This window comes from Chelonia mydas, chromosome 20 (assembly GCF_015237465.2).
Source record: "Chelonia mydas isolate rCheMyd1 chromosome 20, rCheMyd1.pri.v2, whole genome shotgun sequence".
NCBI classification, from domain to species: Eukaryota; Metazoa; Chordata; order Testudines; family Cheloniidae; genus Chelonia; species Chelonia mydas.
The window spans coordinates 460,947-474,872 of NC_051260.2; the positions used below are offsets into that span (position 1 = coordinate 460,947).

The following is a 13,926-nucleotide window of genomic DNA, read 5'->3' on the forward strand; positions in this document are numbered from 1 at the left end:
GAGCCTTTAGTAACTCAGGATGTAGAACAAAAACTTCCTCTGATGGGGTGTGGACGTTAAATTTCCCAGTTGGTTTGCAATGATAAGACTGGGTCCCCAAAAACTAACAGGTTTCCTTTTCTTTAGGAGGTTAAGGCGCTGTTTAAAAACGAAAACTGTCCCAGAGTGATAAGCTGTGAGTTTGCTCACAATAACAACTGGTACATTACATTCCAGTCAGATACTGATGCACAACAGGTAAGACTCCATTCGATTTGAAGGCAATCTCTATCCTTTAGTTGAAGCTTCCCTGTTATTCCTGGGAACTGCACATATGGTGCATGATAAAATATGTGCCACAAGGGAGAGTTAATTTATTAATGTATGCAGCACCTATTGCCTGGGGAGCTAGGAGTTTATTTACAAAGTTGAATTCAGTTTAACTGATAGAGGAATTCAGGCAAGTAGGGATGACTGCTGTTCTTGGACTACATTTCTACTGTCTGCCTCTCTTACCATGTGTGCTGCTTCTATTTGGTCTCCTTTGCTACTCTTGACAATTAATAGCATGTAGTTAATGGAAATATTGTTGGGTACTAGATTTAGTATCCTGTATCTGAAATGCTGGCTTTGTGTAAATAGAGCTAGTTAAAAGGAGGAACAGTCTACATAGGCATCGCAATAATTCCTGTAGTTCTTACAGGATAAGAGGGAAGATCCTTTCATGGATTGAGAACTGGTTAAAAGACAGGGAACAAAGGGTAGGAATAACTGGTAAATTTTCAGAATGGAGAGGGGGTAACTAGTGGTGTTTCCCAAGGATCAGTCCTATTCAACCCATTCATAAACGATCTGGAGAAAGGGGTAAACAGTGAGGTGGCAAAGTTTGCAGACGATACTAAACTGCTCAAGATAGTTAAGACCAAAGCAGACTGTGAAGAACTTCAAAAAGATCTCACAAAACTAAGTGATTGGGCAACAAAATGGCAAATGAAATTTAATGTTGATAAATGTAAAGTAATGCACATTGGAAAAAATAACCCCAACTATACATACAATATGATGGGGGGCTAATTTAGCTACACCTAATCAGGAGAAAGATCTTGGAGTCATCGTGGATAGTTCTCTAAAGACGTCCATGCAGTGTGCAGCAGCAGTCAAAAAAGCAAACGGGATGTTAGGAATCATTAAAAAAGGGATAGAGAATAAGACGGAGAATATCTTACTGCCCTTATATAAATCTGTGGTGTGCCCACATCTTGAATACTCCGTACAGATGTGCTCCCTTCATCTCAAAAAAGATATACTGGCATTAGAAAAGGTTCAGAAAAGGGCAACTAAAATGATTCAGGGTTTAGAACGGGTCCCATATGAGGCGAGATTAAAAAAGCTAGGACTTTTCAGCTTGGAAAAGAGGAGACTAAGGGGGGGGATATGATAGAGGTCTATAAAATCATGAGTGGTGTGAGAAAGTGAATAAGGGACAGTTACTTACTTGTTCCCATAATATAAGAACTAGGGGCCACCGAATCAAATTAATAGGTAGCAGGTTTAAAACAAATAAAAGGAAGTTCTTCACTCATCGCACAGTCAGCCTGTGGAACTCCTTGCCTGAGGAGGTTGTGAAGGCTAGGACTATAACAGGGTTTAAAAGAGAACTGGATAAATTCATGGAGGCTAAGTCCATTAATGGCTATTAGCCAGGATGGGTAAGGAATGGTGTCCCTAGCCTCTGTTTGTCAGAGGGTGGAGATGGATGGCAGGAGAGAGATCACTAGATCATTACTTGTTAGGTTCACTCCCTGTGGGGCACCTGGCATTGGCTGGATGGATACTGGGCTGGATGGACCTTTGATCTGACTCAGTATGGCCATTCTTATGTTACGTTCTTACACATGGGTACAATTGGGCTTTTACAGAAAGCTTAAGAGTCCTAGTTCCATGAATTCTTTCTGTTGGAAGCTCTTCTCAAATGCACATCCTGCTGCAGTCGCAACAACTAAACCTTGCAGTTTTGTGCTATTGCCTGAGAACCTGAAAGCAAAACTATAGAAATTGACTGGACAGGAAAATTAAACTGAAGCTTTTTTTCATTGAACAAGCAGAGAAGTGGGTGGTTTTAAAAAAAAGAAGGCAGATTAAATATCCCTGTAAATAACTGGATGGACAATGATATTTTTTCGCTGCCATAGGAGAAAATAGGTGCTTTGTGGTAAAGGAAACATAATATTACAAACCACGGTTTGACTTAGTACAAATTCGCCCTTTGGTATGTGTGGTTTTTCAATGTCACACTCAGATATTGAAATGCTAGTGCAGTGGCATACTTAAGGCAAGCACTCTTCTGTTTAACCCTTGCAACAGAGATTAAATACTTACTCTTTGATAGCAATGTGGTATGGTCATGTCTGTGTTAGGATTTAAGAAAGATGGATGAAGGCAGGAAGGCATGTGTACTAACACATTGCAGCTTGGTCTGCATGAGGAACCAGGAACTGTTAATGCTTTGAATAACACAATGGCTTTTCCTCTTTCAAAATTGTCATAAACTTATCAAAATATAATGCAACTTGAATTCAGGCCTAGCTATGTTTATATTAGTTAGTTTTCTAAAGACTGTCTTTGAAGTGCAGTTTTACCAAAATGATCTTTCAATAAATGTCTTTTTATATACACAGGCATTTAAATACTTAAGGGAAGAAGTAAAAACCTTTCAGGGCAAGCCAATAATGGTAAGACTCTTTGTTTAATGTGGGTATGGGGAGATTTCAGGACAAAATCTTGGATGTCTTTCTTTGGCTAGCACTGTAAACTTACTAAAAATTAGTTTTGGGATGCAAAGCCTTTCTTCTATAGGACACTAGCTTGAACCCAATTTAAGAGTGTGCGGTGGGTGATCCCAAGTGCAGTTTCTACTGGAGATGTGTCATATATAGATATAGGTATAGCTACTTTAAGCTTCCATATTGACATCCTTGTTTGTAAGACTCAGCAGAGGGATTAAAGACTTTGATTCCCTCTTCGTTTTGTAGAGCTCGCTCCTCTAGAATGACCTTTAGACAACCTGGCTGTGCAGTCTGAGGGACACTTGCCGTGCCTGCTGCTCCTTGTCCTGTACCTAATCTGCTGAGAAGTAGACTTCAGTTTCTATGGTTGTCAGTCTGGCATCTTTCACAGCACTGACTTTTGCTTAAATTCTGAGTTAGTCTCAAATTATAGGGCAGTTATTGCCACAGAAGGCAGCATAAAGTTTAAAGCTTTGAGTGATCCATTGGTTTAAGATACCCACCTTACAATAAAGTGTTAAAATGAAAGAAGGGATAACCAACACTGCAACATAGTCTGTCACACAAGGTTTATGCTTGTAGTCAGCAGTTAACCTAGTTTTTCCTTACTTACATTATAATAAAAATAAGGGAAAGAGAAAACTCGTGGCTTTCCCCTTGCACTTCCCTCCTCACATGCGGCACACGTAACTTGGTTTGATCTCTCTTACAGGCAAGGATAAAAGCCATCAACACATTTTTTGCTAAAAATGGCTACCGGGTAGTGGATTCCAGTGTGTATACTCAGCCAGTTCAAACACAAGCACAGTTTGCCTCACCACTGTTTATGCAGCCTGTATATAGTCCTCAGCAGTACTCTATTTACAGTATTGTGCCTCAGACTTGGTCTCCAAACCCTGCACCTTACTTTGAAACACCACTGGTAAGTAACTGCTGCCAATTTTCATAAAATGGGAGGGTTTTTGTTATCAACACTGATGGGCAATACATTTTGGAATATTGTCCCAAAAATCTACTCTTGAGAGCTTGAGTAACAAATTGGCCTGTGTTGATTGGGTTGACCTCTCACTATCTTGCAAGAGACATGGGTCTGGTCACCTCTTCCATATGTTGTTGGTTACTGACCATTGGCTTCAGCCAATGACGGTCCAGACCCAATAAGATGAGCCTCTAAAAGGCACCCAATCCGATCACCAGCGTCAGTTAAATCCCAGGGGCTTCTGGTGTAAACTCAGTTTATCCCAAGCAAACCTGGGGAGGGATTTTCTTAGCTCTTCATGGACAGAAAGATCATGAAACTGTAGTGGCTTTACAAACTATAGACCTAGGGAGAATTTTTTTATTTTATTTTATTTTTTTTTTTTGAATGAGGGATTGTAATAATGGAATGTGATGTTACAGGGTTGAGGTGTAAAACATTCTGGATAAAGCAGCAAGTTAAGTTGATGTCCGCAGTGCAGGAAAGGGCCAAACAACCATGAGCATCTTTCCTTTTATCTTTTGACTTAGTTGAACTCTTGACAGCCTGATATTCTTGTCTCTGCATTGCAGGCCCCTTTTCCTAATGGTGGATTCGTGAATGGCTTTAATTCACCAGGATCATATAAAACGAATGCTGCTTCCTTGAGCATAGGTCGCCCATTCCATAGAAACCGGTAAGAGAAAATCGGGAAGCTGGCTGTGCTGTTAGAATTTGCAGTTTCCAGAACTTTAATGAGTCATCAAGGAATGCTTATTACCAAGGGCATAATGCCTTGTAGTTCTTGTTTGCTAAATCTATGTGGAATTTTTTTGGAAACTAAATTTAGCATAAAATCCAGGCCAACGTTCATGAGGCCATACAATAACAAATCTGTGTGTGCTAGAGAGAACAAAGGTAAGGACTCATCTGAAAGCTTCAAAGGGGTTACCATTAAGTGTTTAAGTCTGAAACCAAGGTAGCTTCCTCTTAGAAACTGTTGCTTCTAACTCATGGCTGCCTTATTTCCTAAACAGAAATTCCCACAAGACAAATTCAGCTTCTGTAGTGAGACTAACATTGTAGAGCCACTCACCTTATACAAGTTCAGAGATACAGGCTCTTACTATTATTCGATAAATTCAGCATTCAGCAATTTTATCACTGTAATTCATTTATCACATCAGTCTCTCTCCTGATATAATTTTAGAGAGTGAGCTCAAATACATTAATTTGCAGAGGAGGAGAACAACCTTGTGTCTCGTTGGAGCAATGCTCTGTAATTACAAAAGACTATAGTACTCTTGCCTTGTGTGGGTGGAAACTTTTATGTGCAGACTTTCCTACTGAATGCAGCAAGCAGGCGGATTAGCACAGTAATCGCTTTTATGTTTGAGACTTCACTTGACAACTACCTGTGCTGTAAACATTTGGTAATGGAGTTAAAGTTCATGGCCATAAATTGACGTGATCAGTGGAGGATGGACTTTGAAATTGGGTCTTGCAGGAGCAGAGTGAAGTGTTTATTGCTTCATTTGGGACAAGTGAGGCAGCTGAATTTAGAAAGAGAATTGTTTCTAATGGGGGCAGATCCTGCACAACTGCCACTGAGCTGTGTTAGAACTGTGCCTGTTTATCAGCGTCCCGTTGGTTATTAAAACTTAAATGGAGCATTTTTATAGGATTTCTTGTGTTTGTAGACCTAGATTTTTGACTGTTGTCCAGCCCAGCTGGTATGTACAGTAAGAGTACAAACCGTCTAGATAGGCAAATATATCCACTTCCTAATTATCAGATGGAAGTAATGAACATTTTTGCCTTTTGAAACTGTGCTCTTTCTCTAGCAATCTTGACTGAGCCTCCATTTTAGCCTGGCAGCCAAAGCAACCCTATCAGATCCTCTTGGGGTAAGGCCCCCCGTGACTCCTTGCAGGAAGGATTTAAGTGCACTTGTCGTCAGCACTGTACAATCATAATCACATAGAATCAAAAAAGTATAGAACTGGAAGGGACCTCAGGAGTCCGTCTAGTCCAGTCCCCTGCACTCAAGGCAGGACTGCATAATAACTAGACCGCTCCTGACATACGTTTCTGTATCCTGTCCTTAAAAACCTCCAATGAGAGAGATTCCACAACATCCCTAGACAATTTTGTTCCAGTGTTTAATTACCATGACAATTAAGAAGTTTTTCCTAATGTACAACCTAAATCTCCCTTGCTGCAATTTAAGCTCATTGCTTCTTGACCTGTCCTCTGAGGTTAACGAGAACAATTTTTCACCCTCCTCCTTGTCATAATCTTTGATATACTTGAAAACTTTTATGTCCTCCCCTTCTCTTCTCCAGGCTAAATAAACCCAATTTCAATCTTTCCTCAAAGGTAATGTTTTCTCTGACTTAACTAGCTTTTGTAGGAGCTGTCTATCCAGCCCTCAAAGGAGGAGAGGGACATTTCAAGAGGGCAAGTGCTTCCCTCTCTCATTTTGGCTGTTGACCAAAGGGACTAGTCCATATAGTTGAAGGAGACACATCTCCTTGTGTAGAACTTCTCGTTCTAATCATCAAAAGTTCCTTAAGTTCACCATGGACCCCTATTCTTAAGGCTTTTGAGACAGAGATTCTGTCCTGAATCTCGGCAAAGCATAGTGTAAACTTTTACTATTAGATAAGTCATCTAATTTCATACAGAGTCCAGAGTTGGCCAGAAACCATACCAAATAATTAATGGCTCTAGATAAGAGCTCCATATCCATTGGTGACAAGAGGTTATAACACGTGCTTACTCCTAGGTAGCTCCTGCTTTACTGTGGGAATTCTATTGCATGATGCAGTCTCTGGAAGAGAAACTCCCTTCAGAACAGGAATTTTAAAGGGTTAGGACTCTTAAATGAGAATCTCTACTGTAATAAGCCTTTTCTTTAGTAGAGAAATATAAAGTTGAGTTATTTGAGCTCCTTCCTTCTCCAGAACTGGAGCTCTGATCTTTCCAGGTAGTAGAAAGATAGAGGTAGCTTCATTGCACACAATATGGTGTAATCTGGTTCCAACCACGTTTTGTCTAGGATGTGCTCTAGCCATCCCTACCTCAATGTTAACTTAGTGTGAAGCTTGCCTTATGCCATTGCAACTTTAAAGCCTGTTTCCAGGATTTGAAGTGTTATATTTAAGGAGGATAGTGGAAGCCTCTGAGAGACATTCCCTCTCTGCTGGGGTGCTAGCAAGATAAGTGAGATGTAGGCTCAGAGGGTTGGCCCAGTGATGATCAGGTATCGCGCTCAGAGAGAACAGGTCTAACATTCAAAAGTCTGGGCATCTCTCTGTTTCATGCACACTCTCCTTGCTCACTTTCTTACTGCTTCCTTCTGTCTCTTTGCTTTCTCCTGTCTTCTGCACTTTTCTCCTGTACTTTTTGTTCTTCTGCCCAGACCAAGGTTGTGTGGCCTTCTCAATGAAAGGTGAGATTATGAGATCTGAGGGCTGAATCATACAGCTAGAAACTTTTCCTTCACTTTGAATGGATTCAAAAATGGCAAACTTAAGAGACTTAACTAAAATCTGCTTTCCATGCCTATTGTAGATGCTAAAGCCTATTAAGTGCTCTAGAAACCTCCCTGCTAATGAACATTTATTTCACGTTGTCCACATACCAGTCTAATTTTACATGTCCCAAGCAGCAGGAATTGCTCTGTTTCCCTGGACTGTCCCTAACTGGTTATGTAAAGGATGCTCTGTATACTCATTTGTTTAAATGAGACATGTTAAAGGAGTTTCTTAAAGTCTCAGCTCTCCTTGGTAACTGGTATGTTTTTTAAAGTTCACGTTCCTTTTTGTCTCTTCAGCATGGGCCTGTGAAATCTGTTGGAAATCTGAGCAGATGGATTAGCAAATTGTGGGAGACTTTTTTTTTTTTTTCCATGTTGTAATATGGGTTCCAGTCTGGAAAGGACTGAGATCCACTGATGCATTAGATTTAAATTTTTCAATCATCTGTATTTAATACCGTTTATGCATGGTGGGTTTCTGTCTCTCCCCCCCCCTTCAGTTTGGGCAATAAACAACTTTCACTCTTTCTAGGCTGCCTCATAAATTCTTGTGCTAGCACAATGTAGTAGTGTTTGGGTTGTCGGAGAATCTTTAGAACTGAAGGTAATAGAATTTAGCATTTGCACAAGAATCCATATTAAATTATCACAGTGGTTCCTTCTGGACTTAAATTGTATGAATCTGACCAATGTTTAATCATTTAATCAAAAAATGATAAACTCTTCTGTTATGTTCAAATATATTTTAAAAAATATAAATAAATAAAATAATTGAGCCTAAACTGATTGTCACTTTAAGTCTCTTTGCCTCTGCCTCATTTTGTTGATGGAGAAAAGCTACTTACTGGGTAGCTGAGGATTGTTCCATAAAGTTTGTTGGAGGTAAGTAGTACTAGGCCATCTCTGTTCAATATAACTGTGCTTCATCTTCAGTCCCAGAAAACTTCCTCCAGGGAGAAGGTTTACATGCTGCTTCCCCGTAAAGCTTTTTGTCCTGTGGGCTAAGCTTAATTTATCGCATCATGTGGGTAGTCACTAGTCTAATATTAAATATTGGCTGTTTTGTCTTTAAAGTAAACAAACCAGCATTTGTTTAAACCGATCACATTTATTTGGGCCTGAAATGTTGCAACATGCCTGCATGTGCGCAGGAGTGAAAGGTTCACGCCCTGTGACAAACTCCCAAATTGTTGTTATCAGACTTAATCAGCTTCCTTGTTTTGTGGATGTTAAGACCGTAGTGTGAGAATGACATTGGCAAGATAGGTTGGGCTTCAGAACAATCAGAAAATGGTTCTTCAGCGCATGGGTTCCTGAGATTTAAAATGAAGGGTGGGTGACTTTCCTGATATACTTCCTGCATTTGAGAGCCAAAGAGGCACTTTCTTAGCCATTAGATCTATCAAGCTGTGCAGGAGCCACCCAAAGGAAGTAGTGGCAAAATTGTGTCATTTGTCACTTAAAATGGCATTGGAAGATACAGTATAGAGCACAGGGAAGAATCTTGCACTGTCAACTCAAGATTAGATTACTAATCTGTCTCTCATTTCTGGTTCCATGGTTTGCTATTAGCAGATGGTAACTTGCTGAAGACATGCAGTTCCCCTCAGCTGAAGAGAAAGGAAGATAGTAGAAGGGAATCTACCTCTTTACTAGCCAGTCTAGAATTCCTGGCATTTGGAGACCGCCCTTGGACATTCTCTGTCACAGGGATGTATAGATTTTTTTTTTTTTTTGAAATACATAAAATCCTGTGCTCCAAACTGGTGGTGGTTCTTGAGACTTGCTGTGGGGGTGACACTGGAAGAAGCCAAAGAGTGTAGGAGAGTTGGAGGAGGATTGCAAGGAGGGAATCCAGTCTGTTTATATAGTGTGAGGTAGGGTAAATATTTAGACTTGAACATTTAGTACATATTAAAGTTATATTACTTGTCACTCAGGCTGCTGTCCAAAGGGAAACTTTCTCTCAGCTGTGAATTGGATGCTCCTGTGTTGTCTGAAATACTTTGTTTGGAATCATCTGCTTGTATTTTGCAGAGGATATGTGCAACTGTCATTAGATAGACACTGAAATAACAAATTGGGTACACTGAGTGTGGTGGAATTAAGCATCTGTATTTGTTCTTGCTCTCACATAGGCAAATCTCACCTTTTTTTTTTTTATACTCCTTTGTTCCTATAGACTAATCACGGCCCATCTCCCTCTGTTTCACTTGTATGTTAGTGATAGTGTTAATTGCCTAACTCTTGAGCTTTTGCAGGATTTTCTATTTTCTTTATAGTCAGTTTTTTTAGAGTCAGTTGGGACTTCTGGTTGACTACTCAGGATTAGTAAGAAGAGATGGATTGAGGATGCCTAATTATATGGCTTGGGAGCTGGACAATGGAGCATTTTGTCCTTGGACCATGAAGTCAGGGCAAGGGTGTATGGTACCACATGGGATATTGTTTTAACAATGGAGGAGTAACATTTATTTATTGTCTCTTTTTAATTACTTCAGACCATATTACCGAAAGTGTTCTAGTTTGTTTGGGGGAGAACTTTGCTTATTGGTCCTTATGTTGTGGTGTTGACAACTTCTTATTGTATCTCATACAGTGTGAAGCCTCATTTCCGATCATCAAGCAGCTCGGAACACTGTGCAGAGGGTACAGCTGTGGTTGGTACAGTGTCAATGGGGGATGGACCACTGAACAGAACCAACTTGAGGAATTTTGGTATGGAACGACATACCAGTACATTAACAGGACACCAGGAACAAGGCTGTTCTCAGAAGGATTATTCCATCTCGCAGGTGGAGCAGAATGGAGACTACAGTATTGGCAGGGGCAGGTAAAAAATTGCAGCAATGACAGCCATATGCTACAGTGAAGGCAGTGTGTGGTTGGAGAAACATTGGCTACAGGGTTGGGAAAAGATTGCTGAACCAGCTTTAGATTAATTTTCATAAGCCAAAATAACATCAGGTGCTGAACACAACTGTTCAGTTATCTGTGGAGTGGTCTAGGGAGCGAATTGATATTCAATTAAACAAGCAAATTGAGCATAATACATTTTGACCTTTTCTAAGTAAGATTGAAAATGTTTTGACTCTCCATTTTTACAGGCTCTAATGGTAGGAAATCCATACAGCTGGTAGTAAATAGGGATGTCCTTATAGAAGTTAAAACTGGTTTATTAAAGAAAAACATGTTTCTGTACAAACTCCGTTCTACATAACCCTTACAATCTGAGTGTAGTGTTAAAACTTTAAGGCTTATGTTTATTTCATTTTTGTAAAACATGCTGCAAGTCTCTTCTGGCTCATAGTATGAACGTGGGGGGAAGCTCGTGCATGTTAGCAATTACCTTCAGTTAGTAGTTAAAGCAAAAAGTTAGAAACCAACTCTTATGTAAAGCAAATGGAGAGTATTTCCCCCCATCCCCTACCACTCACTTGCACATCTTTGTTTCTCTTTTTTTTTTTTTTTTTTAAAGCAGTTGTGCTATCTCTGGGCTTTTTTGTTCTAAGATTCAAATAGTTTGTAGGTAGTGTAAAGACAGGTTTCACTACTTTGTAAGGACTAGATTGTGACCACAACTCTGTTTATGACTGGCCTACAGAATACAAACAATTCATTAGGTAAAACTGTGGCCTTTGGGGTTATATTAAATTTTAAACAAGTACCAAAGTCCTCTGGGCTCAGTGGCTGGGAGCTTCAAACATTTATCTTCTGAGATAAAGCCAGTTGATTTTTGGTGTCTGTTAGTACTGGGGTTCTGACCCTCTCTAAACAACTTGCTGACCAAAAATTCCCAATCACACCTGTTACTACAATATAGGTTTTTAAAGAGAACCAAAGTAAGAGTTGTTCACAGTAGTAAAGTCTAATCCACAGCAGGCACGTTGTGTCCTAAAAAAGTAGGTCTAAAGACCTTTCCTTGTAACAGAAAGGACACCAGTTCAGTCTGCAAAACAAGTTGATGCACTGAGAAATAAAGTTAGACCCCTAAGAATGGAGAAGAGGCGTGTCTTGGGTCTGATCAATAGGCACTATTATAGTTCTACTTTTACATCAGCCGCAGGAAGAAGGATGGGCACTTAAGTGCATGCTCCCCTTTCTGGGGGATATAATTAGGAGCTAGACTAATACGCTTGCTGAGGTTTGTCTTCACTTCCCTTCTTTTTTCCTTTAAAGGAGGAACTTTTTCAGAGGTCGGAGAAGACGAGAAGATGACCGTCTTTCAGTAAGTTCCATTTCCATTATTTCATGGGGGAGGGAGACATGTAGAGGGGAGGGACCTAGGCAGTGAAATGGGCTCTGCCTTACCACTTCATGTACCTCGCTCTCCCCCTAGTCTTGACCTGAATTTGAAGGGTTCATTGTTACGATTCGCCACTGATCGCATCCGACCAGAAGATTTATAAGTTCTTGTCCAATTCAGACTACAGGGTTCAAGAACTCAGAGTTCTATATCGGGAGAGGACTCTCAGGGTGCTTGGCAAAAACACTCACACTGAGGACAATACCAAATTGATAAAACTTTATTGAGATTAACAAAAGAATAGATGCTATGAAACTTATGACTGCAAAACAGTAAAAGAATTCCAAAACTCCTGGTGGTAACATTTATATTATAAGTACCTTAACTTAATATACTCTGACCCTTCCTTGAGGATCCGGTAATAGGAGGTGAAGGACTAGCCTTACTCCTAGCATGCCCGATAACATGATGGTGCTGGCTTCCCCAGTAGTTAGGAATGTTGAGTAGTTATACTGTACTGCACAAGCTGAGCTGATAGTGTGACAGAAGATAGAATGATAGTCTATAGCAGTGGTCTCCAAAGTGGGGTGCATGCACCCCAGGGGGTGCGCCAGAGGATTCCATGGGGTGTGCGGCAGGAGGAGCGCCGCTGGACGGCACTCCGCTGTTTTACTTTTCCTTCAGCGGCAGCTTTGCACGCCTGTGGCAGGTCTTCCCTTTCGGCAGCACGCCTGCGGCAGGTCTTCCCGTCTCCTTTCTTTGGCGGTACTGTGGGGGTGCGCGATCCAAAAATTTTGGAGTCCACTGGTGTATAGAATATAGAAGACCAAAGAAAAGAAAGAGTTAGTTAGAGCTAAAAGAGCTTTAAAAAAAAAAAAAAAAGCCCCAAAAGAACTAAAAGAAGCTCTCCCTATGATATCCTTACAAGGTATTGTATAGGATCCTGACACTATGTACTTCAGGCCCAACCTGCTATACCCAGATCTTATTTCTGTACCCTAAGAAATTTATGGGTACCCTTATCCTATAGGTTAGTGGATTATGACACTTACTCTCTATATATTAATAAGGATTATCTCACTCCAAAAACTGCCAATCTAGGCTCTCTTGGTGACTTCCAGGTTGTGGTATACCTGCGGTTAGCAACCGGTTGTAGATACCAGATAAGCCTGCTCGGTGTTGTGTATAGTTCCTCCCTTTGGTTCCCCAAAGTTCAGGGACCATTCCCATCTATGCCAAAAGTTACCAGCTTTTAGGCTGACGTACTCTTAACTGATGATACTTTTAGCTATTAAGCGGCTCTTACTGGATACAGGCCGGTAGGCTTCTTGCATTTCAGCAAAACTTATTTTATGTATATTAGGAAACACATATCATATGCCTCAACACACCCTAAATTCATAGGAATTCATATTGATAAAATGTAAGAATAAAATGGATTAATTCAGAAAGAGTAACATATTTGATACGGCTGGCTGGATTAATAGGATAGAATAGCTAGCAAAGTAATCCTATGGGCTACACTAGCTCCTGTCTGAGGCTGTGAAGATAGAATGTGAATGCTTGCCTGACAAGTGAAAATACATCAGTCTCTTGGTTCCAGCCATTACTTCCTATTTCTTTTTTTTTTTTTTAGAGCCTGTCTTATCTCTTTAGTAACAGGTATATCCTATAGGAAACCTTGTTGCTGACTGCTCTTCCAAAAGTGTGCTGCTTCACATTGACCACTAGGTGGAACTCAGTGCAACTTGCTCCCATTATCTCTCCCTTATAATAGGATGCTGAAGACCTGATCCTCTTCCCATAGAAGTAATTGTCAAAAGTCCGGCTGGCTTCAATGGAAGCCTGACTGGGACCTGAGATGATATTCAAAGGGGGTGCAAGAAGTTAGGCTTATGGGCAGTTAGTTATTTAGCATTTATGGTCAGACCCTGGTTTGTGGCTTCTTACTTTTATGGGGACAGAAAATATTGAATAGTTTGAGCAGCACCTGCCTTAGCAATGCCTTATTCAGGCCAATGCTCTTGTTTTAAGACTGCTAAAATAATGCAGGTAAAAGAAATGCATAATTAACCTGTGGGAGGCCCAGCCACAAGATATCACTGAGGCAAAGAGTTTGGTAGGGGTCATACAGATCATATGTGGCAGTTCATTTGTTTGTAACATTTTTACTAAGAAAAGATGCATCTTGTTCCTCTTCCAAAAAGATGTTTTCTTGGGCTGAGACCGGAGCACTACAGCACACGGCTCTGCAGAGCTCGCCAACAGGCAGCCGTTGCTGCTTAGAATTTTAATGTTGCTGCTCTTATGCTATCCGGGGCTCACCTCGCTTACTACGAAGATGCTACCGCTTCTCATGTTATAACTTGGCAACCCTTTTGTTTCTCTGCAGGCTGCATTAGATGGTAGACTCATT

At 40.5% G+C, this 13,926-nt stretch overlaps 1 protein-coding gene across 4 annotated transcripts in view; it reads left to right on the forward strand.

Moving 5' to 3' along the window:
* Positions 1 to 13,926, forward strand: part of LARP4 (La ribonucleoprotein 4) — a 44,844-nt gene that overhangs the window by 21,921 nt on the left and 8,997 nt on the right. For 3 of the 4 annotated variants that reach the window (XM_037884255.2, XM_037884256.2, XM_043533178.1), the window contains exons 7-12: positions 127 to 237; positions 2,658 to 2,711; positions 3,478 to 3,687; positions 4,317 to 4,420; positions 9,864 to 10,097; positions 11,444 to 11,492. In XM_037884255.2, coding sequence (XP_037740183.1) covers positions 127 to 237; positions 2,658 to 2,711; positions 3,478 to 3,687; positions 4,317 to 4,420; positions 9,864 to 10,097; positions 11,444 to 11,492 — 762 coding nt within the window. Of the gene's footprint in view, positions 1 to 126; positions 238 to 2,657; positions 2,712 to 3,477; positions 3,688 to 4,316; positions 4,421 to 9,863; positions 10,102 to 11,443; positions 11,493 to 13,926 lie in introns of those variants that run through there. The other variant, XM_037884257.2, reaches the window with a different exon arrangement.